At 34.9% G+C, this 25,190-nt stretch overlaps 2 protein-coding genes across 2 annotated transcripts; both read right to left on the minus strand.

The window, feature by feature from the left end:
• Positions 1 to 2,716: 2,716 nt before the first annotated feature.
• LOC132164699 (histidine-containing phosphotransfer protein 2-like) lies at positions 2,717 to 6,027 on the minus strand. Its single transcript, XM_059575250.1, has 6 exons — positions 5,906 to 6,027; positions 5,431 to 5,561; positions 5,270 to 5,338; positions 4,005 to 4,076; positions 3,397 to 3,469; positions 2,717 to 3,049 (listed from the first exon to the last, which is right to left on the minus strand). Exons 1-6 carry the CDS (start codon positions 5,963 to 5,965, stop codon positions 2,981 to 2,983), a joined length of 474 nt encoding a protein of 157 aa, XP_059431233.1. The 5' UTR covers positions 5,966 to 6,027; the 3' UTR covers positions 2,717 to 2,980.
• A 4,108-nt stretch (positions 6,028 to 10,135) lies between these two features.
• Positions 10,136 to 24,486, minus strand: LOC132164574 (peptidyl-prolyl cis-trans isomerase CYP71). The gene is made up of 13 exons (XM_059575105.1): positions 24,182 to 24,486; positions 23,691 to 23,776; positions 21,123 to 21,211; positions 19,654 to 19,893; positions 19,388 to 19,509; positions 16,117 to 16,192; positions 15,835 to 15,942; positions 15,573 to 15,749; positions 15,166 to 15,383; positions 14,621 to 14,753; positions 13,059 to 13,282; positions 11,364 to 11,517; positions 10,136 to 10,920 (listed from the first exon to the last, which is right to left on the minus strand). The coding sequence occupies exons 1-13, from the start codon at positions 24,331 to 24,333 to the stop codon at positions 10,837 to 10,839; spliced, it is 1,863 nt and encodes a 620-aa protein (XP_059431088.1). The 5' UTR covers positions 24,334 to 24,486; the 3' UTR covers positions 10,136 to 10,836.
• Between the last annotated feature and the right edge of the window lie 704 nt (positions 24,487 to 25,190).

The raw sequence follows: 25,190 nt of genomic DNA on the forward strand, positions 1-25,190 counted from the left end.
AACAAAACATGGAAAGACAGTTTTTTGTCAGCATGTTTTAGCTAGTGTTGGGCTGTGTATCATGTATGGTTTTTACTTGATGATGTTTGTGTCTATTTTATCATTACAAATATAGGAATGCCATATACCATACTACTATCCTTACCCTAGCTAATGTGGTTGTGATGTGATATATAGCATTACTCTTGTTTATTTGAAGTTGACATGTTGATGTCTTTCCTTTTTGTATGGGTCTTATAATCTAAGTAATCATCTTTAGTAGGACGGTAGATTAGGCTCCTCATCACATTGGAGGATTTCATTCGAATTCACAATGATGCTCTCTATATGATACTAGTGTACTGATGCTTATAATTGAAAGCCTTACATGTTAGTGGAATTGGACAACCAATGATATAACCAATGAAATAAGAGTTATATACTCAACTCTTATTTCATTTTTATTTCACTGGGCTGTCCATTTGCTTTTAGATCAATTTTTATTAAAAATTAAAATTAAAAAAAAAAAAAAAAAAAAAAAAAAAAAAAAAAAAAAACGGTTACATCATCCCAGTAAGATAAGGAGTCAAGTACTTAAAATTGAGAAATGTATTTTTTTTATGTTTCATTCATCCTTAACGAAAAAAATAAAAAATAAAATAAAATAATGATAAATGGAGCATGACAACCCAACGAAGATTTAGGTGAGAATTAAGCAAACAAAGTGTACTAGGAAAATATTGTTGTCCTTTCGGTTAATTATATTTTGACCTTTTAAAATTCTCATTTCACTTTTACAATATTAGGATTCTTAAGTTTCTTTATTTTGTGCACCATATATTATATATATATAGGAAGGATTGTTAATATTGTATTGCCTTCTCCCAAATGAAGGGTTACTAATATTGTATTGCCTTCTCCGTTTCTAATATATGAAAGTTTACATGTATTTTAATGAAACATCCTTCCTAAAATGTTAAAAATGAGAGTTAAGTTTTTTTTTTAAGGAAAAAATAAATCAGTTTTTTTTAACTCTTTTGAAATTAAAAAAAAAAAGTACAATTTATATAATTTGCCGATTGATTGTTAAATTTTTAAAAATTACAAGAGCAAGGGCCCAACTGGGTTCTCAAACTAATGACCTCATAATCTTCAATGAAATACTCTGCCACTAAGCTATGGACCCCTTGAGAATTAAAAATAATAAAGTGAAAATATAATAGAAAATAAGTGCTGTCCTTTTGCTCAAATTATATTTTGACTTTTATATATATATATATATATATATATATATATACATTCAAAGTGAAAATTACATGAAAATAAAGAACAAAGGAGATAGTGCTATCCCAAGAGATGTTGTGAATGGATTAAATAAATAACTCAACCTATCAAAGTAATTGAGACCGCCAAAAAAGGCAATTAGTATAAACAAAATTCCATAAACTGAACAATTTATGAAACAACAATGGACAGGAATAGCATGTCCATCTCGAGACTTTTCAACCCTACTTGTATCCCCAATAAAGGGAACACAGACACTCGAAATACCCTTCAACGAAACTCTTGCTCGATAACAAACACGACCAACAATAGTCAGTTTGAGGGAGGCAACACTACCCAAAAAAATATAAAAAGAGGCGATATCACCACTGACATAGATTAAAACATACACATCAAGGGAGACAAAAAGTCACAAAGGACAACAAAAGCAACAAAATATAGGGAAAACATAAAAACAACACAAAAAAAAAAACATCAACTTCAACAAAGGGTGAGGCAGAGGATGGTCGAGATGCACGGGGAGGCATTTGGTAGCATCCCCTATGTCACATGATAGCGCGTGAAATACATGTGCAGCAGTGCATGGTGGCGAAAACGCCGAAAAGGGGAAGGGAAAATACCGCACAAGGCAGAGAGGAAGAGGAGAGTAGGGAAAAAGCAAAGCCCATCCCTCCTTCCCCAAAAAGCATCGCACAACGCAGTGGGAAAACTTCAAAGGTGGTGGTGGTTTTTAAAAAATATTCAGAGCTTCTCTCATAAAGATAATCTTTTCTGCAATTTTGAAATTCTTTTTACTTTTTTCTATATTTTGACTGCTTAAATTCTAATGTTTATTTTATTTTACAATATTGAAGGATTTTTAAGTTTCTTTTATTTTGTGCCAAAAAAAAAAAAAAAAAAAACAGAAGTTTGTGAATTGAAGCATAGTTATTCTTATTGATAATTACATAGACCTTTATTAATTACAGAGAATAAAATATAAATGTTGTATTAGCTTCTTCTTTCCAAATATATGAAAGTTTAAATGTATTTTAATGAAATATTATTCCTCAACTGTTAAAATGAGAGTATATATATATATATATTCTTTAAGAAAACTTATATCTAGATATATTGTGAGATGAAAAAGGTAATATATTATGTGAGGTTTTATAAAAAAAAAAACTAATATGCTAATTTTTGCTTAACAAAAATAAGCATCCAGCTTCCGTCCAGTTAACTAATTAACAGAACATCTCCTGTATCTCGATCGATAGTCAAGATTCAATACGATCAAGATTTATGCACGCAAAACAAACGGCCTTTGTTTTCCAAAAGCGTGCAAAATTAAATCACAATCCACCATAAACGCACTCGCATCGAACAACCAATCAAATCCAACAGTCGACACGAGTCCAACATTGGGTGATCAACTGATGCTCCCAATTAACGGTATTGCACGTTGTGACCATCATTCATACATGGTTGCATTGATTACTGCAAACCATTAATTATAAGATAATTAACACTTAAAACAAACATAAACCATAGGGTCAAGCCCATAAGTTCAAAACACACATAAACCATAGGGTGAAGCCCATAAGTTAAAACACACATAAACCATAGGGTCAAGCCCATAAGCCCACTGAAATACTCTCAGATGGACGCCTTGTTCACTCATTGTGAACTTATTTTACTTAACACCTTAACAGAACATAAAACAGATACTCTTCCATCTTCAGTAGATGCTTCCTGATGGAATGCATTGCACCATGCTACCCTCATTTGTGAGGATTGTCCTCTCCATCTGTAAAAGAGTAGGAATAGCAGAATCACCCAAGAAAATTAAGCATTTACTGTGGAAGTTTGTAGGGAAATCTAGAATACAGATAGTAAAAACACCGATTCTAAACCAAATTGTCGAAAATGTATCGTTTTTAATCTGTGTTTTCAAATTGTAGGCAATGATGTGTATTTTTAAAACCACACGATTTTAAAGGCTAAATTAGGTTTTTACCAAATGATTGACTACGTTTTTAAAAATTGCACGTTTTGAAATCGCAAACCCAAACAGACTCGTATAAATGAGATATTAACTTGACATGTATACATTATGTACTAAACCCAATAGATCAAAGTTCAAAATAAGTATACCTGAGAAATCACATTGAGCTTCTCGTGCAGTGTGCTGAATTCACGTTTGACCTTCTCCAAGGCTTGGAGGCACCTAAAAGCATAAGAGTTGCCTTAAAAGAGGATTGCAAACAAAGGAAATTCCTAGCCAGATTGATTAAGATGAATGAAAGCACTTTCTATATGTAGTGCAACAATGATTTTTATAATTTAGTTAAGTTCCAAAGAACTAAAGAAGAGCCGGTTCTTTATAACACGATGGCAAATGACTGAAGATTAAGAGTCGATTCCTTATAACATGAGGGCAAAATTGTGATTCAATTTTTGTTTGGACAAATTTAATTACTCTCATACTATAAGAAACCGACTCTTCTCCAATTCTTTTGAAATGGAGAGGATGCTAGTTCAAGGGCAAGCATAAAATGCTCTCATAATCTTATTTAGTGCACACAAAGGTGTACTCACTGATTGAATAAACCTAGGAATCCAGCAACCAAGTACAAGGCATTAAATCATCAAAACTACACTCACACACACACACACACACACACACACATATATATATATATAACTATTTTCATATGATGAGGTTAAAAATTGATGGCAATGAAAGAATGTGAGTTTCTTACTCCTCCTTCTTGTTGTCCTGGGTAGCTTGTCGAAGCTCACGACAGGCAATGGCCATGCGAGAACCACCAAGGCTTTAATGATAATCCCAAGACAAGTATATAAGAAGTAGATTCAATCAATATAAATTAACTACTTAATTGGCCAGTAATATAAATGGGATAAAAAGGGTGATTAAGTAATATTTGTAATTATATGTAATGCATCATGATTAATGATGATAATCTACATTAATTATTCAGTGGGACTTGTAAGTCGTAAGTAGCTACTAACATTAATTCTTGTCTTAGCATATATATCCAATCTGTCATTAATTTTACTTCCAAGTTGTAATTTATTCTATCATAAATGATTTACTTTAGGCAGAGAGAGAGAGAGAAACTATATTGAACGTTTTATTGTTTTGGGAAAATTATAATTAAACTTCCTGAAGTATAACTACATTTTCATGCATGTCCGCATAAGAGGGGGGAAGATAATTCAAACTAGTGACCTTCGCTTCATCAGTCGTGGTCCCAGCCGATTGCTCTACCTCTTGGGGACAAAAAGTAAGATTTTGATGACAAGATGAAGGCCAAAACAATGTTGGTTAAGGTGGTAAGAGGCGACACAATTTGTTATGATTCAAAAAGATAAGAAAGACCAAGATTCACTAAAGTTTTTTACGGTATTTTACATGTTTATTTTCAAATTAAATGGATTGGGGTTATTAAATGTATACTTAATTTCCTTTTTATTTTTTCTAAGTATAGCATAAGAAGCCACTTAAAACAAGCTTTGTTAATTAATGTGAAATAGGTGTAATGAATAATCTTATTCTTAATTACTTATTTTGGATATGTATCAAATGCCAGGCTATCGTATATCGGTATATGCATGTTGGATCGAAAAACCGTCAAAGATGATTAAATATTCCCTCTTTTTGGAGATGAGCTAGGTATGTATTCTAAATTGGAAAAAGCTAATTAACCCATGGTTGGATCCCAATGTTTGGGGGATGTAATATATATGCTAGATTAGAAAAAGCTTCGTTAACCGTCGGGGATCACTGCATGCATTTCAAATAAATGTCGGTTTAATAGACTGAATTAAAAGAGTATTTTTCAAACCAGTCTGGAAAACTATGTCCAATACTTAATTAATGATCTCTAGCTTCTTAATTAATGTTTGTGGAAATTTCTATATGGAGTTGATCTGCTAGATAATTGCTTCCAAACAAGAGACAATTGATAAAACTAGTCATCAGGAAAATAATCAAGAAGATCACCTCGAGCTACCTCCCCTTAGCTGGTGAACTAAACCAATCGTCTTGACATAGTCCACAACGGGCTCATCCCTAGATTTTAGATCAAATAAACCGAATTTCTTTAGATATATAAAATAAAAAAGGGCATGAAAAATTAGGAGATTAGGAAAAGAAAAATTTACAGAAATTTGGTGACTTCTGCTATGACATTTTCAGCATCACGGCAGAAGATGGAGACGATTTCCAAAACGAAGTAAGGATTGTATTCATTTTGCAAGCCCTTCACATGTTCGAAATGCTCGTCCAATATACCCTGCAAGTGATCACATGCATGCATGCACGGTGATCATCAAATACTCTCTAATATTAATTAACAAGATAATTAGCGGATTTAATTAATTAGCTTAATATATATATATATATAGCTTCTTCTTTTGTCTTGCATGTGTTTTAGGCTCTAATTAAGCTACCAAAGAGATCAATAATCAACCAAATTAAGGAAATTTAACTGGTCAATTTCCAAGTTAATTATATAGTGAATTAATCAAAACAAATCCCACAATCTAATATATATATATCCTACAGATTAATTAGAAGCTTCAAAGAAAAAAGAAAACATCAAAAATGGAGGCATGCATGTAAAGAAAGCATGATCACCTGGTCATGCATGGCCTTGATGAAGTTGTTGAGCTGTGCTCTGAGATCAGTCCCCGCCATTTTCTTGCTCTGAGAGAGAGAGAAAAAATGGAAAAAGCTAGCAAAGGAAAAGAGAGAAGTTATCTCTTAATTGTGAGTTGAAAGCCTTCAGTCTCCATGTTATTATATAGAAATAAATCGAACACTTGTCGGAGTGAGAGAAAGGGAAATTAAGAGGATAATGTTGAATCAGGTCTCAGGTGGCAGTGTTAACGTTGTCATCTTCATCGTTGTCATGTTTCCAAACTGGCGGTTTCGTCCTGCTTTGGCAGCTAGAGCTGCACTTCCCATACGTGGAAATACTGCAGTTACGAAGACAGCTCTGAGGGAGAATATTCTGTTCAAATATGATGCCATAATTCATTTCTTGGAGGCTCGTGTATTTACAATGAAATAAATACCACATATTCAAATAATTAATTACTACAAACTCATTTAAAATAATAATAATAATAATATAAAGACTCTTTGATAATGCCTTTTAGAACGGTTTTTTTGTTTTTTGTTTTTATTATGATGTGATGTAAAGGTGAAAATAGTTTTGAATACTTTGTAAGTGATTGTTTTTTTGTTGAGTTGTTTGTTAATGCTTTTGTTTTTTACTGAAAAACAAAAATAAGTCCTAAAAAGCATTAGCATCAATTGATATGTATTCTATATATGTAGAACGTCGGGATAATTAATTATATAATAGCTCTAAATGGACTCCGTCGAGAGAGTAAAGAGAAAATGATCGATATAAGTTATTCAATAATATTTAAAGAAATGAAACACTTTAATATGATGTTTAGCTGCCAAGGATCAGATCCGCTCTAATTGGGAGCCTCCTATTTTCCTTTTATTTTTAAATGGGAGCATGCCACGTATAAAAAAAAAATAAAAATCCAATAGCTAAAAAAAGGATGTAAATACGGTTGGCGGCGCCCATAAGTGGATAACCACCCGACCGTTACCTTAAGGTACCGTAAACTTTATTCCGCTGTGTTTATATTTCTAACAAATGACACGTAACTCATCTCTTAAATTGGAAGCCATAAGCACTCTAAAAATGTTACAACATTAAACATCTTTGACTAAGTTAAAGCAAGCTAACATTGTCTATATATACTTGTTTTCTCATACGATCCCATTAAGATAGTTTGTTAAAAGTACATCAGTACAAGAATTTTGGCTTTTAATGACAGCAAAAAGTCGCCGCTAATAACTTTTAGTGACTATTGGTCGTTGCTAATAGATCATCGTAGTTGCTTTGTCGAGAACCTTAGATGTCGTCACAGATAGTGCAAAGACCCACCAACGTGTCATTGTTAATGTTACATTATCATCAATGGCTAAGTCACTAAGGGATCGTCACTGATAATTACCTATCACTGATGACACACTATGTAGTTATCACTGACGACACATTAAAAAACAAAAAACAGCCCTAAAATGCATTAAAAAAGGAGCCTGTAGAAACCGTTGCGTGTAGTATCAATTGGTGTATTCTATATTTGTAATACGTTGGGATAATTATATAATAGCTCTAAATGGACTTCGTGAAGAGTAAAGACAAAATGATATAAGTTATTCAATTATGTTTAAAGAAAGAAAACACTTTAATACGATGTCTAAGCTGCTGAGGATTGGCTCAGCTCTACTTGGGAGCCTCATGTTTTCCTTACATTTTTAAATAGGAGCATGCCACGTATAAAGAAAAAAAAAATAATAAATAATCCAATAGCTTAAAAAGGATGTAATTATGGTTGGCAGCGCCCATCAATGGGCAACCACCTAGCCGTTACCTTAAGGTACCGTAAATTTTATTCCGCTGTGTTTATATTTCTAACAAATGGCACGTAAGTTGTTCCTAAGAGATAGTTCAATCGGCTAGAGACCACGCCTCATGAAGCATAGGTTATTAGTTCGAATCTCTCCTCCCCCCTCTTGTGTAGACATGTCCAAAAAAAAAATGACACATAAGTCGTCTCTTGAATTGGAAGCCATAAGCATTCGAAAAATGTTACAACATTAAATATCTTTGACTTAGTTAAAGCAAGCTAACATTGTCTATATATACTTGTTTTCACAAATACATCAATCATGTTAAGATAGATTGTTAAAAGTGTATAAGTACAAGAATTTTTAGTTTTTGGTGATGATGAAAAGTTATCGCTAATAACTTTTAGTGACCACGTGTCGTTGCTAATAGATTGTCACAGTTGCTTCGTCGAGAACCTTAGATGTCGTCACAGATAGCACAAAGACCTACCAACGTGTCATTGTTGATGTTACATTATCATCAATGGCTAAGTCACTAAGGGATCGTCACTGATAATTACTTATCATTGACGACACACTATATAGTTATCACTAACGACACACTAAAAAACAAAAAACAGCCCTAAAAGGCATTAACAAAGGAGCCCGTAGAAACCATTGGTGTGTAGTATCAATTGGTGTATTCTATATTTGTAATACATTGGGATAATTATATAATGGCTCTAAATGGACTCCGTGAAAGAGTAAAGAGAAAATGATATAAGTTATTCAATTATGTTTAAAGAAAGGAAACACTTTAATATGATGTCTAAGCTGCTGAGGATTGGCTCCGCTCTATTTGGGAGCCTCCTGTTTTCCTTACATTTTTAAATGGGAGCATGCAACGTATAAAGAAAAAAAAAAATCCAATAGCTTAAAATGGATGTAATTATGGTCGGCAACGCCCATCAATGGGCAACCACCTAGCCGTTACCTTAAGGTACCGTAAATTTTGTTCCGCTGTGTTTATATTTCTAACAAATGATACATAAGCCGTCTCTTAAATTGGAAGCCATAAGCATTCTAAAAATGTTACAACATTAAATGTATTTGACTTAGTTAAAGCAACCTAACATTGTCTATATATACTTGTTTTCTCAAATACGAGCTTGTTAAGATAGTTTGTTAAAAGTGTATCAGTACAAGAATTTAAGTTTTTGGTGATGACGAAAAGTCATTGCTAATAACTTTTAGTGACCACATGTCGTTGCTAATAGATTGTTACAGTTGCTTCGTCGAGAAAGGTTACCAATGACGACTTTAGTGTCATCACCGATAATCTTAGATGACTAAATATCATTGTTAATAACTCATTATCAGTAATGACAATTTATTATTACCAACAACTTTATGTTGTCACTGATAATGAGCTATCAACGACGACCATGGGTCGTCGTTAATAGAGACACTATATGCATCACCTCTCATCCTCCCAATCTTAGTGGTGTAGTCCCCACAACTCAAAAACTAATTCTCATACACCAAATGTTGCCGATACCTCTCTACATAAGATAGGGGAATTGGGAGGGTAATGTATATATAGCATTACTCTCGTTAATAACTTTTGTACTTTTTTTTTTTAATATAAATTTTGGATTTTTTAATTAGTAGAAACTGTTGCAATAAGAACCATAGCTCGACACTATTCGATCTTGGCAACATCCATCATACTATATCATATCAAACAAGTTAAAAACAAATTCATAAAAATAAATAAGAAACACAAATACACATTGACGCAAATTACACATCTAGACCGCGTAATCCTAGTGCGGCTTGTCGGTGTAGAATCTCTTGTCAAACAAACTATAAATAAGCTTCTATCAACTTACCAAATCTATAAATAAGGCATGTTTGGTTAAAAGTTAGGCGGGCTCTGAGTCATCTACCCCTCTCACCACCCTTTGGCTCCACTGATTGTGGTAAGAATGAAACAAAAACCAAAACACATATACCCCATATATATAATTTACTGCTCTTTCCACATCCAATTTGCAATTGTCCACATTAATTTTGAAACCATTTCACATGGGAGTAAGATCCTCTAATTAGTCTGTATTTTTGTTTTGTTTTATTTTGTTTTGTTTTTTTCTTTTTTGTTTTTGTTTTTGTTTTTGTTTTTGTTTTTGTTTTTTTTTTTTTCACTTTTTAAGGGAACAAATACTACTACAATATAATTAACCGAATCCTCTCCGGTTCATTCCTAGTCTTGCTTCTTTCCATCGGTCTCTCCTTTCTTTCGTTTTTAAAGTTCGTGTTTATTGCAAGGAGAGAGAGAGAGAGTTGATGAATCCTCATAGTTTAAAAACAAAAAAGGAACAATTGTTGCTTTGCAACGTTTATAAGATTTAACGTCCAAAGATAAAATTACTCAACTAATAACACGTACAATAATCAAATGAGTAAATGATATGCAGATATCAAAAATGAAGTCTTTATCGCATACAAAACTTCCCTCACGATTTCAGAAAGGATTAAGACGAACATTGCAGCCACAAAAACTATTGGTACCCCACATCTAATGAGAACTAGGTTGATGAAAACGTTTTCAGCTATGACTACAAATTCAACAGTGTTAATCTTCTTATACTCCTTTCATATTCAAGCACATACCTGGCAAAGCAACAAAATCTACGGTTACCCATAACTGCAATTGCAGGTGATTGCTAACATATTATCCAGTCCCCCATAGACTACAAAATCTGGGCAGTAGGATCCCTTCCTTTTTTTTTTTTGGGTGCATAAATATTTCTAAAATAGCAGCGAATTTTCCTTGCAAAATACATTGGGGAGGTATTCCTCCTTGAGGACATTGACATCATCAATGGACAATCTTCTCATTATTCATTCAATCCTCCTCCAGTTTTAGCTCCGACCTTCCTGTATTTTATCTTTCTTCTTTATTTTAATTAATGTTGTTCCCCAATGAACATAGAACCTCAAATATAGTCCCAAGTGAACAGTGGGTCACTGCCTTAATAAGATAGACAAAGCCTTTACCTGACATTAAACTTTTGCGGCAAAGGTTCACCAGTTACTCGGAAAGGACCACAGACCATATCCTGATAGATCAACCCTTTGAAGGGAAATCTTTAAGATTTGGGAACAGTCACATTTAGAATTTTCACATCTTGATATGGCTTGTCACCCTTATCTGTCTTCACTTTCTCTATAGCCTGTCAACAATATGAAACGGTGTCAACAAATGCACACATAATACATAACAATAGATCATGTATATGCATACATGTAAGGTGTCCTTATGCCTGTCATGTGGTATTATTCAAAGAAAGGATGATTGACCCAGAGAACTTTCACAAAGAATTTTGGACAATTCCCAAATCAAACCGCACAGAATCACTCTACAGTTTTGTTTTGGTATGGAAAGTTATCCAATAAATGGTCCAAAGTTAAGAAATGTAAGCAGCAAGAGGAACCAATATCATGCCATGTATAACATATAACAATCATGTTTTGTGCAAAAAACAAAAAGAAAACAAAAAAAAGTTTTGTGCATCATGGAAAATTTATTTTGTGCCTTTGTGTTTCTGTACATGAATGAGTTAGAAGATACACTACACTATAACAATAATGGCCACACACAGGAACTCAACTATACCTGTACAACATCCATTCCTTTCATAACTCTAGCAAAAACTGTATGCTTGTTGTCCAGCCAAGGAGTAGCCACTGTGGTGATAAAGAACTGAGATCCATTAGTGTTTGGCCCCGCATTTGCCATTGACACTGTGAAAGGCCTGTCATGTCGTAAACTGCAAAAATGCAAATGATTCATCTTAGGTAACTTCTATTTAACACACAAATAACTAACTAAATAACAGTGTTCATTTGCAGAAGCAAAAGGAGGTGCAGCTTGTAATGCAGTTCTGATCAAAGAAACCAAGGATTGCATGTTAAGGTTCCAGTTGCATCCTTAACTATTGCCACTCATACAGTATAGTCGCAAAACCAATTTTATCTCCTAAAACATCTATGCCTTGTTTCACAACGCATTTTGGGATGTTTTTCTTTTTAGGAAAAAAGTGAAAGCATTAACAAACAACTCCAAATATAAAACGCTCACAAAATACTCAAAACTACTCACCTTTGTGTCACACTTTTTCAACCAATAAGCAAAAAGTACCCTCTAAAAAGTTATATCAAACAAAACCCTAAACTCTTTGACAGTCCATGGAACATGTTTGCATATGTTGCTACACATTGAGTGGAGCTTTCAACCACACCCCCACGGCAGTGACCCACCGAAAAGAATAAAGGCCTAAAGGAGGGCAAAGCAAGGTCTTTTCTCTAAATAAAATTTTAACAATGTTAATAAATGAAATCTCTGCAAAACATGAGTTGGGGATGGCAAATGTTGCCATTGTAACAATCCAGAGAAAGTATCAATTACATCTGTGCTATCGCTCCCAGATGACAAGTCAAGTTGCAATTGAAACTTCCTAAAATTGCTAATAAAACAAGTTGACCTAATAAAGAAGCAATGCAGAACTTAACACTCATGAGCATCTTTATAGCCCACTCACATGATGAGGGCAATTCATCTTCCTAATGTGGGACTAACTTTATGGGGTATCACAATCATCCCCACTCAAATCCCTAACACCCTTGTCGGGATCCATGTCATATAGTGCCTCATCGCCACATTTGTAATGACCCATAAAAAAAGCTAGCCACATCTGTATTACCATTCCAAAAGAAATAGTCAAATTCCAATTGGACCTCCCTAGAATCGTATATAATGTCTTATCTCACCTAATAAGGAAATACTGTGAGACTTAACACCCATAAGCATCTTTATAATCCACTGACTTAATGCAGGCAATTCATCTTCCGAATATGAAACTAACTTTCTAGAGTGTCACAACCACAGATCCAAAACTCACATTTTCAATGGCCTAAAAAAAAAAAAAAAGAAAAAAATTGTAGTATTGACACAGAGCAACACCAAGAACTAGTACATATAAGTGGTTTAGCTCAAAGTTAGTACATATAAGTGGGTTTAGCTCAAAGTCTCTGTTGGCAACGGCAAGAAAGATATTTCAACAAGAGTGGAAAAAATCACAGAAATGGCACCTAATGTTCAGACCCTGACAGTTATACAGAAGATGGGCTCTCTTTATAGTAAATTGTCTCATTTGTCCACCTATTATTTTGAAATATCGACACAATGGTCATGGTTAAAAGCTTCTCCAAAATATCAAATTCAAGTATAGAGCATAAAAGACTATTGAACCAGAAATGTATCACAATCTAGGGTCATGCTAAATTCTAGTCAAAAACAAAAATGACAAACCTTTTGTGAAACTCATCCTCAAACTCCCTTCCCCAAATAGATTGCCCGCCAGTGCCATCTCCCAGAGGATCTCCTGTCTGTATCATAAAGCCTTTGATGACCCGGTGAAAAATGAGATTATCATAGTAGCCATTCCGGCAGTGTGTCGTAAAGTTCTCCACAGTTTTAGGACATTCTTCCGGGTACAATCTCATGTGAATATCACCCATTGTGGTATGCATAATCTGGGGAAGCAGGAAATGGAACAGAAAGAAACATGAGAAAACATATCACACAAAGGAGACCAATCATGCAGATGAGGTAAAATGATGCACAAAGCCTTTCCACCATGGCATGGAAAGAAGAAATTCTAGTTCCATCCATCTTAAAATAGCTTACTTCAGAGGCAGATGGTAGGATCAAATACAAACCGAACCACAAATTTATCCATCTGATTTCAGTTTGCAAGATGTCAACACCATAATTGAAATAATAGGAGACTAGGATGGATGTAATACAAGATCTGGTGAAGAGAACTGACACCCAACAACCGTCCCATCGTCTAGTATTACCGAAAAGATTCTATACAACTTGTCTATAAAACCCATAAACAATGTCTAAACTAACAGCGAATTTGATAGGGAAAAGTGAAAAAGACGGGAGGGTGTTAGAGCCTTCCAAGTTAGCTTAAAAGACAACTGTTTCGGCTCTAAAAACATGACATTTTTTTACCCTGCTTCATAATAGGGAAAAGTGAAAAAGACGGGACGTGTTAGAGCCTTCCATGTTAGCTTAAAAGAGAACTTTTTCAGCTCTAAAAACAGGACATTTTTGGACCCTGCTTCATAAAAAAGAAATTGTAGATATAGGCCATTTCAGGAATCACTAAACTCAATTTTGCATTGTCAAATATGCATGCCATTTGACAACTCAAATTATCTGATAAACAACTGACTCGTAGAAAACTTCACGGTTTCCAACTACACAAAATGTTGAGGGAAAAATGCTTCCCTTTCTATCAAATGCAGTCAAAGAAAAAAGCCCCAGAACTTAACAATTCTGTTATTCGGTTCAGTCAATGAGTAAGGAGAAAGATCAAAGTGGATAATACTAGCTGTTGTGAAGACTACAAGCAAATGCTTATTCGATTGAGCATTTCAGCACAAGTCCTTCCCAATAAAACCCTAAATTTATTTCTTAAGAATGGAAAGAATTTTAGGTAACATATTTCTGTTGCTTTGAGTTTACAATATATATATATACACATGTTCCCCCAAAAAACAATTTAAAAAATATAAATCATAATAAAGTGCTTCATACTTTCCATTCTTTTTTTTCCCTGCAACTCTGAAGTGAACAAAATTGTTTCTGAGAATAAAAGAATCGAGTCCACTCTTCCCCTCCCTCTCTCTTTTGTTTTTTTAGTTTTTCTTTGCTTCTCACTTTTTGTAACAGGACAATGTATTGGAAAGAAAAGAATTTTCCATATGCACATGTACAAAAGTGAACAACAAGGCTTCTTTAAAATTTTGCAAGTAACAGTTTTAATCTAGTTTGAAGGAAAATAAAGAAAGAAAACTCACCACATTGTCAGGAAGGGATGTTGTGACAGATTTCCCAATATCTGACGCAGCTAGAAGTTCATCAGGAGGAGGCTTTTCATTAAACACGTCTCTTCCCTTAGTTGCATCTTCAGGCTCCTCTGGTTCTCTTCGACTATCAGGATCATACCAGAAGTCAGAATTTAGACTAAACGGAAACATAGTTCCCCCAAACTTCACAATGCAATACAACTAAATGAAATGGCATTCTCAATGCATTCAGGAAATCTATCCTACCAAAGCACACTTCCCAAGGTCAAAGCATCCTCCAATCTCCTACTCAAAGTGATATAACTACACCCCTTCCAGACGATTCTAAACTTAAAAACCATATAAATTCATGACCTTTTCACTTAACATTAGTCAAAGGCCCTAAAATTACTACACAATTTCGTGATTATCTCTAAGAAACTGTAAAAGATTGTACACCACCAATAATTGGAATTTTACCAGTTCGTACATTCAAGAAAAATAAATAAATTCGGTCAAGTTTTGCATAAGCAGCGAAGAAGTGCAAAATCTTGTACCTGAATAGATATATTCTGTGCTTCTTGAAAGCGCAACATAGAAGAGTTGGATCCGTCAAAGGCTCTTTGCTCTCATTGGCATTTGCTGCAGCTGCAGGAATTTTTCTAACTTTTTTACTGCTTCGATCACCTTGATATAATGCAATTCTCAAGAATCTATCATTGTTCTCCACCTTTCCAAGAATTCGAGCAACTTTGTTGGTGTGCAAATTTACTACCTATCAGTACAACAGAAAAAGGGGGAAAAAAAAAAGGCAGGGGGGGGAGGAGGGAGAGAGAGAGATGCATTAATGCATTAAAATATGATAATATGACAAAAATACACATTTTCTTGAAGTGAAAATGCATGAAAATAGCAGTTATAATGTCAATTTACTATACAATTCAATTACATAACAATATCTTACTTTTATCCCAAGGAGGGTGGCATATATAAGAAAATTAGAGCTTTCATCAAAAACTGCATTTGGTTGTGGTGCGCTTTCTGTTTTCTCTATTTCCTTCTCAATGGCCATTCTTCGCCCAAAGTCAATAGCTTCCAGCCTGTATAAGGGAGCATCACTTCTCTGAAGATCTTGGGCCACCTAAACGAGAAAAGAGATATGTTCATAAGAAAAGCATTTGAAACAATTATAACCTACATGAAACTCCAATAAAAATTTATATTACCTCAAGAGATTCATCATAAACGCGTCTGAGTTTACCTGTTCTGAACCAAAACACACGTATCCTACGATCGGGTGATGTAATCGTAAATTGCTTACCATCTGGGCTCACCTAAAGGTTGATACAAAAAGTCTACTGGTGAATTTTATAAATAAAAGCAATCAAAGAGAAGAAATAAGAAGATTAAGCATTCACAAATGGGATTCAAATTCATTGGCAGACCAAAGATCCTATCAAAAAAAAAGATGCTATAAGATAAGATAGAGACATATATACATATAGTACCTCAATAGAAGAAACAGATGTTTTGCATTTCGCAATTTCAAAGAGATCGGTATCACTTTTCAATCTAAAGTTCACCCTGCAGGCACCATAAAGTAGAAGCTCAGTCAAACATCCAAGGCACCGGACAAAATTAACTATGTATCAATGTAACATTCTATACAATCATTCCAAAATTAGATTGCAGTTGCCAGTAGTCCATTTGAGCCACATAAGGAAGAAAGTTGTTCAAGAAACATAGAAGTGAATAAAGTAAAATTGTTAAACAAGCTTAATCCTAATTCCTAAAGCACCTCTAGCTGTCACAAGTTCATAATAAACAGACAATAAGTAGAACGTCTAGTAACAGCTAGATTGAAATTGTCTGATAAACTAAGACTACCACAATAGATTTATCATCATTGTCATTATCAAACTGCCCCAATCCTCCAACTGTGAGCACTTTGATCCACAATTCAGAGTTATTTCTGATTTTTAAGGGGAAAATATCCCAGTAGGAACTATAAAAATTGAGAGGCTAGGCCAAACATGAGCCACATCTTATCACATACCATGATGCATAAATCGCACTTTATCATGGATACAGCAAAGCAAGAAAAAGGAGATATAACTCTTTAGCTTCTAAAACAAATCATTAACACTAGCAAGGTCCTAGGAAGTGGGGCTGTAAATGGGTTGGGTTCACTGTCGATTTGTCAGCTTTATGTTCAAATCAGATTACATATGCTACAATATCAGCGGATCCTTAAAAAATGCATCTGATTATGTCCAAATAAAAGTTCAAAAATCTGATTTTGATTCAAATCCAAATGTATAATAATACACACAACCTGGAGTAGTCGATTTGACTTATATTTTGTTAGAAACTATAAATCATTCATAAAAGATTATACAACGAAAAAATACATCAGTCATAACTGATTTTTTTTGGATATGAATTTTAATCAGAATGAATCTACCAGAGTTCAACACAACATTGATAGAACTTTAACAAAAATAAAATATCTAACTTTAATAACTGACTTTAAAAAATATATCTAACTTTAATAACTGACTTCAATTCTAACTGTTGGATCTTACCAGTACGATAATTGAAAAAAATCTTAAACAGGTTGGTGATCATGATCCAATCCATTGATAGCCATAACAGGAAGGATGAAATCCCCTATTAACAACAAAGAAACATGTGCATAATCTAAGTAAAACCCCGTCTTCTGAATGATTTAACATTACTAACAAAAATATAAGTCAAATCGACTACTCCATTGAGTATATATTTTTTTGCTTTTGCATTTGCATCAAATTCAGATATGTGAGCTTTTATTTGGGCACAATCATATGCCTATTTTAAGAATTCATTGATGTTCTGGATATGTAATCTGATTTTAGTACAGATCTGCAAAACATTGCAGAGAACCGAATCAATATATAGCCCTACTTCCCGGGACCTAGCTAGTGTTCATGACTTTCATTAGAAGCTAAATAATTATTTATCCTTTTTTCTTGCTTTAATGCCATTATTGTAACATGCAATATATGCATTGCAACATGTGATAACATGTGGTTCATGTTTGGCCTAGCCTCTCAATTTTGTCATGATTCAGCCCATTCAAAACCATACCAGGAAACATGACATCCCCTTTAACACCAAAGAAACAAGCACAGAATCTCAGCAAACCCCAGTTTACTTGTCATTTAAAAAAACCCAATTTAATAAGGAACGCTTGATAAAAGTTGAAGACCCTACATGTAACAACCGGTGCGTACCCCACATAGAGTGAATGATTTATAAAAACACTCATGGGTGCTAAGTCCTACAATGCTTACTTACTAGCAGAAACTAGGCTTTATAAGTGATTTTAAGGAAGTTCTAAATTGATTGGTCTTTTTACAGTGATAGCGCAGATGTAGCTAGCGCTTTCCTTGGGTCGTTACACTACAGTTATTTAAAATATCTTCTAAATTAATTAAAGTCCTACTAAATCCAAAATTTATCCTAAGAGCTTATAATCTAGAATACCTTCCAACTCTATTTGATCACATAAATAATTGCACACCATAGGATCTGTGAGGGAATGAACCCCAACCAAAATTCATATGGTAATATGCTAAAAAATACATGATATGCTCCCATGCTTATGCTTAGAACATCTAGAAAAGAAAAGGGAGAAAGGGTGGGGGGGGAAGAGAGAGAATACAAAATTTAAAAAAAAAAAAAAAAAAAATAGACAAGCATGATTTCTCTTTGAATCTGAACATGCTGCCTATAAAGATATAACTTATAGGCAATAAATGTTTATTAACTTTCATGACAAAAAATGCTGCCTCTCTCCCCACTCCCCACTTTAAAATGAGAAAAGCCAAACGTTTAGGCATCACCGAAATGTTGAATTACAAGTATGTAATGTATTCATAGTTAACACACAACTAACTTTTAGATTCTCACACTATCTAGCCAATAGCCACTAAAAACAGTTGCTTGACCTCACATGTGGCTGTTTTACCTGTTTGGATACTGGTGTTGATTTTCTACTACTTATTAAGTTCTGAATATGAGTATGGTGCTTCTATGCCATTGACAGTTACTTTATTCTTGCAAATTAGTAAGATTTATAAATCTAAAAACCACCTTAACCTCCAACACACCCCAACTGTTCACCAAGAGCCAAGGCCCACTGGCACTATTGGCAAGTCTTTTTCCCTAATCTTTTTCTTTTATTTATTTTTACTTTTTGGGTGTTATAATGTTTTAATCGTTGGTTTTCATAAGTCAAGTGTGTAATTAGCTGTTTTTTATAGTTATTCTATAGTTTAGGCTAGTGTACTGCTTTTTTGTACTTAATTGCATTACCTCCAATGTATGCCAACTACAAATGCATGTCCATTTTTATTCAATGTTCCTTATAAGTCCAAAAATTATTTCATAGAATCAGTTTGAGAGACTTGAGTACTTAATCATTAGTTTCATATTTGGCCACTTATTTTCCTCAGTTGTTAGGTCTGTGCTTTGCATGCAACAATAGCAACACCACAATGCCCTTTTGTGATCCAAACCAAGCTAAGCAACAGAGTTGAGTGCTGCACATCATTATCATTTTTTAAAAATATGTTTTCCATATATTATTGGACTTCCTTATATGTGTTGCATGATATGGATCTAAGTAAATGAATATAATTTGAAAGAAAAATGTTACATTGTTTCATATTAGTAAACAAACAACGTCAATAAAATAATTTTTTTTAAATTAAAAAAAAAAAAAAAAAGAGCATATACTCATTCTCTGGGAACTCAAATGTAACAGGGCTCCAATACTCGATGATTCCCTTTGCATCTGCAGATATCACAGCATCAGATAGATGATTGTACTTCATAACTTTTACTGGTGCCACATGTATCTGGAGAGGAAATAGAAACGAAAGAAATAAGGGGCTTGGCAAAAATAACGAACATGTATAGTTATAGAAAAGAACAAGAAAAAAAGAAGAAGATAATCTAAAAGGTTTTGAAAAGTGTGCTACTTTCAAGGTTTGCTAAGACACCTCTTTGGAAATGATAGATTCATTTGAACCAGCTCGTGCGTCATATATGTGCACAAATGTGGAGTTTCGATCACTAATGGCAAGTCTAGCTTTGACATCCCCTTGTTTGTAGACCCATTCAACAGCACCAGGAACAAACTGTAGGCCAATCATGACCATCATATCATAGTTGACCACATCATATATCTTCGCAGATCGATCATTTGAAATTGTACAACAGAGCAGCCCATCAATACTAACCTGCATAGGTGAAACGAGTTATGCTCGATGACAGCACTAACAATCAAGAATTCCACAAGTAGTTAATTAAACAGAAAATCATGAACAATCAAAGAAGCAAAATGGTACATTGCTCTACTGGAGTGAACAACATATAGATACACTAAAATGATTCATTCGAATCGACATGAGAGTCCAACTACATTGGATTGCATTGCCAGAATCCAAATTGTAAATTTGAAAGAGGTCAATGAAAAGCATGCATCTGCATAATCCAGCAAAAATGCTTTAAGTGAATGCCTCCATTGAATATGAGCTGAATCAGTGCAAGGAGCTTGGAGGGTGTCAGGCGAATTATAGAACTGGACCAACTGTGATAGTATAATAAATTTTAAACATTTTTTGTTTCTTAATTTTCTAACAGTACTTAAATGTGCTACATTTGCATGAAAAACTGGTGAATATTAGCATAAAAAAAAAAAAAAAAAAAAAAAAAAAAAAAAAAAAAAAAAAAAAAAAAAAAAAAAAAAAAAAACCAAACGCAATTAAACCAGTTCAAGGTTGAATCAGTCTTTATTTTACGATTGTTTAGCAGCTAGATTGAACTAGTTTTGTAGTTGTCCAAAACACCACCAAAGATTATCATTAAAAAAATCACTAGCAAACCATTATGCAAGCATTTTTCACGTTGAAAAACAAATACAGCTCATAATCCACATTCCAAATCGAGACGAACAATGTTTAAGGTACTGACAGTCATGTTGAAGGGCATGTGTGCCAGGACTATGCCTGTACAAAAATGACTCGGATTTTCAAATTGCAACTAGCACTTATTGTGGTTGTTTTGACACATCCATACGCCTTGCACCTTTTATCAGGAAGGTAAAAGTTGCACATGAAATTTTGTACAACATTTAACAATAGTAGCTAATCTGTGATGACACGGACTCCAAAGTAAACTACTTAACTAAATGCTTGTTTCATAGCTTTGAATTAAGAGTTAATCCAACCAGAATAATCAATGTGCTGGCCCTACTAGCCGCTAACTCCACCAAACACATAATCACACACACACACACACACACATATATATATGCATAGAAAGAAACTATTGAAAAACAGAAGCACATATGATTCATGCATATCCATAACTAACATGAAATAAATTGAGAATCAAAGGAATGATCAATTCACAAATAACATTCTGAATGCATAGACCTGCAGTCATATAATAAGGAGGAATAACTCACAGCTAAACCTTCAATTGGACCAAGGTGGGACCTAAAATGCTTTGCAAACTCGATACCAATGGCCTTTTTCTTCCAAAACTTCAAATGCCCTGGTAAGAGAGGGAGGGGGGAGGAACAAAGAAAAGGTAAGCAAAAAGGCAATCACACTGTCAAGTTGTACTAATTCCGTACTCCTATTCCATTAGATAAAATTATGACGATAATAACCCTAGATAGCATGGCTATATTGGATGACAAAGTTACATCATTGACATGCATTGATATTTCACTAAACTGCTCTTTTCTTTTCTTTTTTTCATAAGTGATATTCCACCAAACTGCTAAAATCATATAATATAAAGGAAAAGAAAAATAAGGGAAATTACCACAACAATCATTCACAAAGTGATTGATACTCAACTCATATAAGCAAATTGGATTTTATCATATTCCAAGATGAAACTACTGAGCATTATACCTATACAGAACTATTCACCTCAAACTAGAAATAGCTCAATTATGATGTATGGTTATAGTTTTTCTTCATTTCATTTTTTCACAATGACATAACTTGGGCCGGAACTTGGGCCCCCATCGGCAAAGCCAACACCAACACCCGAACCCACACCCAAAACTCCAACCCACGATTTTACCTTCCACTAAGGGTGGGTTTAACTTTGGGACAGATTTGGGGTCTAACCAGGGGCTCACACGGGCCTTTACCCTTTAACCTCGCATCCTTCAACTGGCCCATCAACTTGGATTCTAAAGCATCAGTAGCACCTTGCCTTTTGAGCTGGGCTTCAGGACCATAGTGACGACCCCCATTGGACTAACCCCATGCTCTGACCTAGAGGGATCCGGGCCCGAATCCAAACGATCAATAATATGATCCAACTCGTCTCTCAAACATTCCAGCTGGCTTCACACATCACGGAGGTCACAGCTCACCTCTTTGACACCCCTTGAGCCTCTCACACCCTCAGCACCACAGACTTTAAGATAGTCCCCCTCAGTGTAAAATCTAGAATATGCTTACGTATGACATCCCCGATCGTTAGCAACTTGTACATCCAATGCAGAAGTGACATGGTTGGGAGGCAAACTCCGACAAGAGGAGGAGCTTGTCGAACTCTTCCCCAGCCCAACCAGCACCCCCTTGTATGAACTCTTAAGAGCCGCTTCACCCGACGCACCCATCACAATCACTGGTGTTTGCACCATCATTCTATGCGCCAGGTACTCATGGAGAGCTTCCCCGGCTTGCACAGCTCTATTTCCACCATCGTGGAGAGACTGGAAAAAATCTAGAAACTTCCGCAATTCTTGAGCAAAGCCCTACCATCCCCTACCACCTTTGCCTTCTGGGATTACCACCAAGCCTCTCTATCCCCCTCCTCCATACTCCATGACTACCAAGAAACAACCAAATTTGATTGCACAATATTGAAAGATGAAAGCTTTGCTCCCCACCCTAGAGAACTTCACGAACTCTTTCGCACCCTCTGCTGGAAACAGAGACTCCATGATGTTCAACAGCCAGCTCACTATAACTTTGCTGAGAAAGATTAAACGAACAGGGCCCCTATCTCTCTCAAAAACCCGCAGAATCAAAACATCAACCTCAAACATAAACTCAGAGGACTTAACTTCAATGCAGAACCAACTCGAATATCCCATCTAAAAGTGCCAAAATGATAAGCTAGGAAGAAGACGATGATCAGGGAACCAACAAACAGAATAGAACCGCCAGGACGCATCTACACTTGCCGATGAGGAAGGAAGAGAGAAGACTACAACCTATCCACTACATTTCGAAAGATTATAGGCTGTAACAACTTGTCTCACTCAATACTCATCTCATTGTTATCTCTCCCTCTCCATATATATACATATTCAAAAAAATCTGAATAGGAGGTAGGGTTAACGAAAAATCCGCTTCTCCTACATTTTTTCTAAAGTTCTCTCCCTTTCTTAACCCTAACATGAACAGTTCAGAAAAGTAGTTCCTTTTGAACTCCATGAAGTCAATTGACTTGGTAAAAAAGAAAGAAAAGGGTGATAATGAGTGATGATGACAATGCCATATGACAGCCACTTAGAAAACTCTTCTCACTTCTTTTCTTTTTTTTTTTTTTTTTTTTTTTGCAGATTCATGACTTTCAACCAATTATTCTTATAAACTGTGCAGTTTCAAAATAAATAGGTATTTCAAGTTAGGGGATGCAAAATATGAAACATCTAAAAACTCTGATGTTCCTGGCTTACTAATTATGGCACAACTCCTCATTTTCAACAAGTTGGTTTCATAATAACCACAACCAGTTGACTACGCATTAACTATATACAAATATATCTCCTACCATAATTCGAACATGAAGAAATATCCATTAATGTATTTCCAAAATACCGTAAGAACACTTATAGCTATGAAGCAAACAAATTTTTGGAATAAGTTACAGAACACGTGATGTGGCCCTCAAAATATAGATACTTAAGACCACAGTTTTGGATGAGGAATCAGTCCAGTTGAATGTTAGGAACTTATAACATGTAAATGTATACGATATTTGATATCTTTGGTTTTACCATCAACGCTTCCAGTGATGAAAAAATCTGCTGGAGAGACAGCAACATGCGTAACCACGTCGCGGTGCATATAACTTTTCTCGTACCTGAAAAACCAAGGCTCAAGGATAAGACATTCTCAATAATACCCACAACCTGTTCGGCCATTATTAAGCACAAACTTAGCATTCTCAAGCACTTGTAATGAACCCAACATTTTCAAACTAATGAAAAAGTAACAATTAATTATACAAATTCTAAAACTTCATTCACAGCAATGACCCAAAAAAAAAAGACAACGAAAAGCAGAGAATTAGAGCCAACGCTCAGAAATGGATCCAGAACAACGAAAATGCAGCAAAAAAAAAAAAAAAAAAACCCCAATCCAAAAAAAGAAACGACAGAAAATAAAGCCTGTCCCTAATTCTCTAGCATAAACCCTAAACCCTAAGCAGATAATTCGAAAACAACAAACCATAAACCTTAAAGACCACGGAAATGTAGAAGCATACATGTTAGCGGAGGGAAGCGCATCGAGGTAGGCCTGCTCGAACTGGAGCGGGCGCTTAGGGCGAGCTCGCGGGGCGGGCCCCGGTCCGACGACGAGCTCGTTCTCGGTCTCTGCTGGCGCCGAGGCTGCGGCGCCGTTTTGAGGTTCCTCCATTCTCTTCGCTGGGTTTGAAGAGTAATTGGCGGTTTGGAAGTGAAAGTCAAGGATTTTGATTTCAAGGCTGAAGCTTGCGCTGGCCTGAAATTTTTGAAGTTTACCTCAACCTTGCGCAGTACTGAGAAACCCTCAAATTACCCGATTGCCACCTCGTCCAAGCTTTCAAATTGTTCGGAAGATAATTAAACCGTCGTCGTTTTTGCCTCTCCAAATTCCACTATTACGCGCCTCTAAAATATGAAACTAGAAATGATCCTAATTCGTAAAATATGAGCTACATGCACTAGATATTATCTACTCGTATCCGCTATATGCAACTATTTATTATTCATTATCCGTTATCCGCACATGCGGATGAGGATGCAATTAGCAAAATTCACTATCCGCATATACGAATGTAGATAGTGGTTTTAGGGTATGTAGTTGAGGGGCAATTTGTATTTGCATGTCGGATTTGTCTTATATCATCAATCATTATTTCCTCAATCCTAAACCATTAATTTTATATTGAGTTTGAAAGTAGTGTGATCATTCATTACAAGGTAACTACTATATAAATAATGAGTAATGTTATATACAAAACTCTTATTTATCTCTTATTTCCCTAAAAGTGACTTGGCTTTTAAATTTATGATTGGATTTGCGGATGTATTACTCATAAATAATGACATGTTTTTAAAGGATAAGTTAATAGATTCAATGTGTATTGCAAAACCGAAGGGGTTTTTTTTTTTGTCTTTCTTTCTTACGAATAATTCAAACCTTGCAATATGATTTGGATATCAATGTCTTCAAAATGATTCTCATGTGATCGACAAAAATCTTGGATGCAGATTTTCACCAAATGAGTTGGG

Source organism: Corylus avellana, chromosome ca10 (assembly GCF_901000735.1).
Source record: "Corylus avellana chromosome ca10, CavTom2PMs-1.0".
Classification (NCBI taxonomy): domain Eukaryota; kingdom Viridiplantae; phylum Streptophyta; class Magnoliopsida; order Fagales; family Betulaceae; genus Corylus; species Corylus avellana.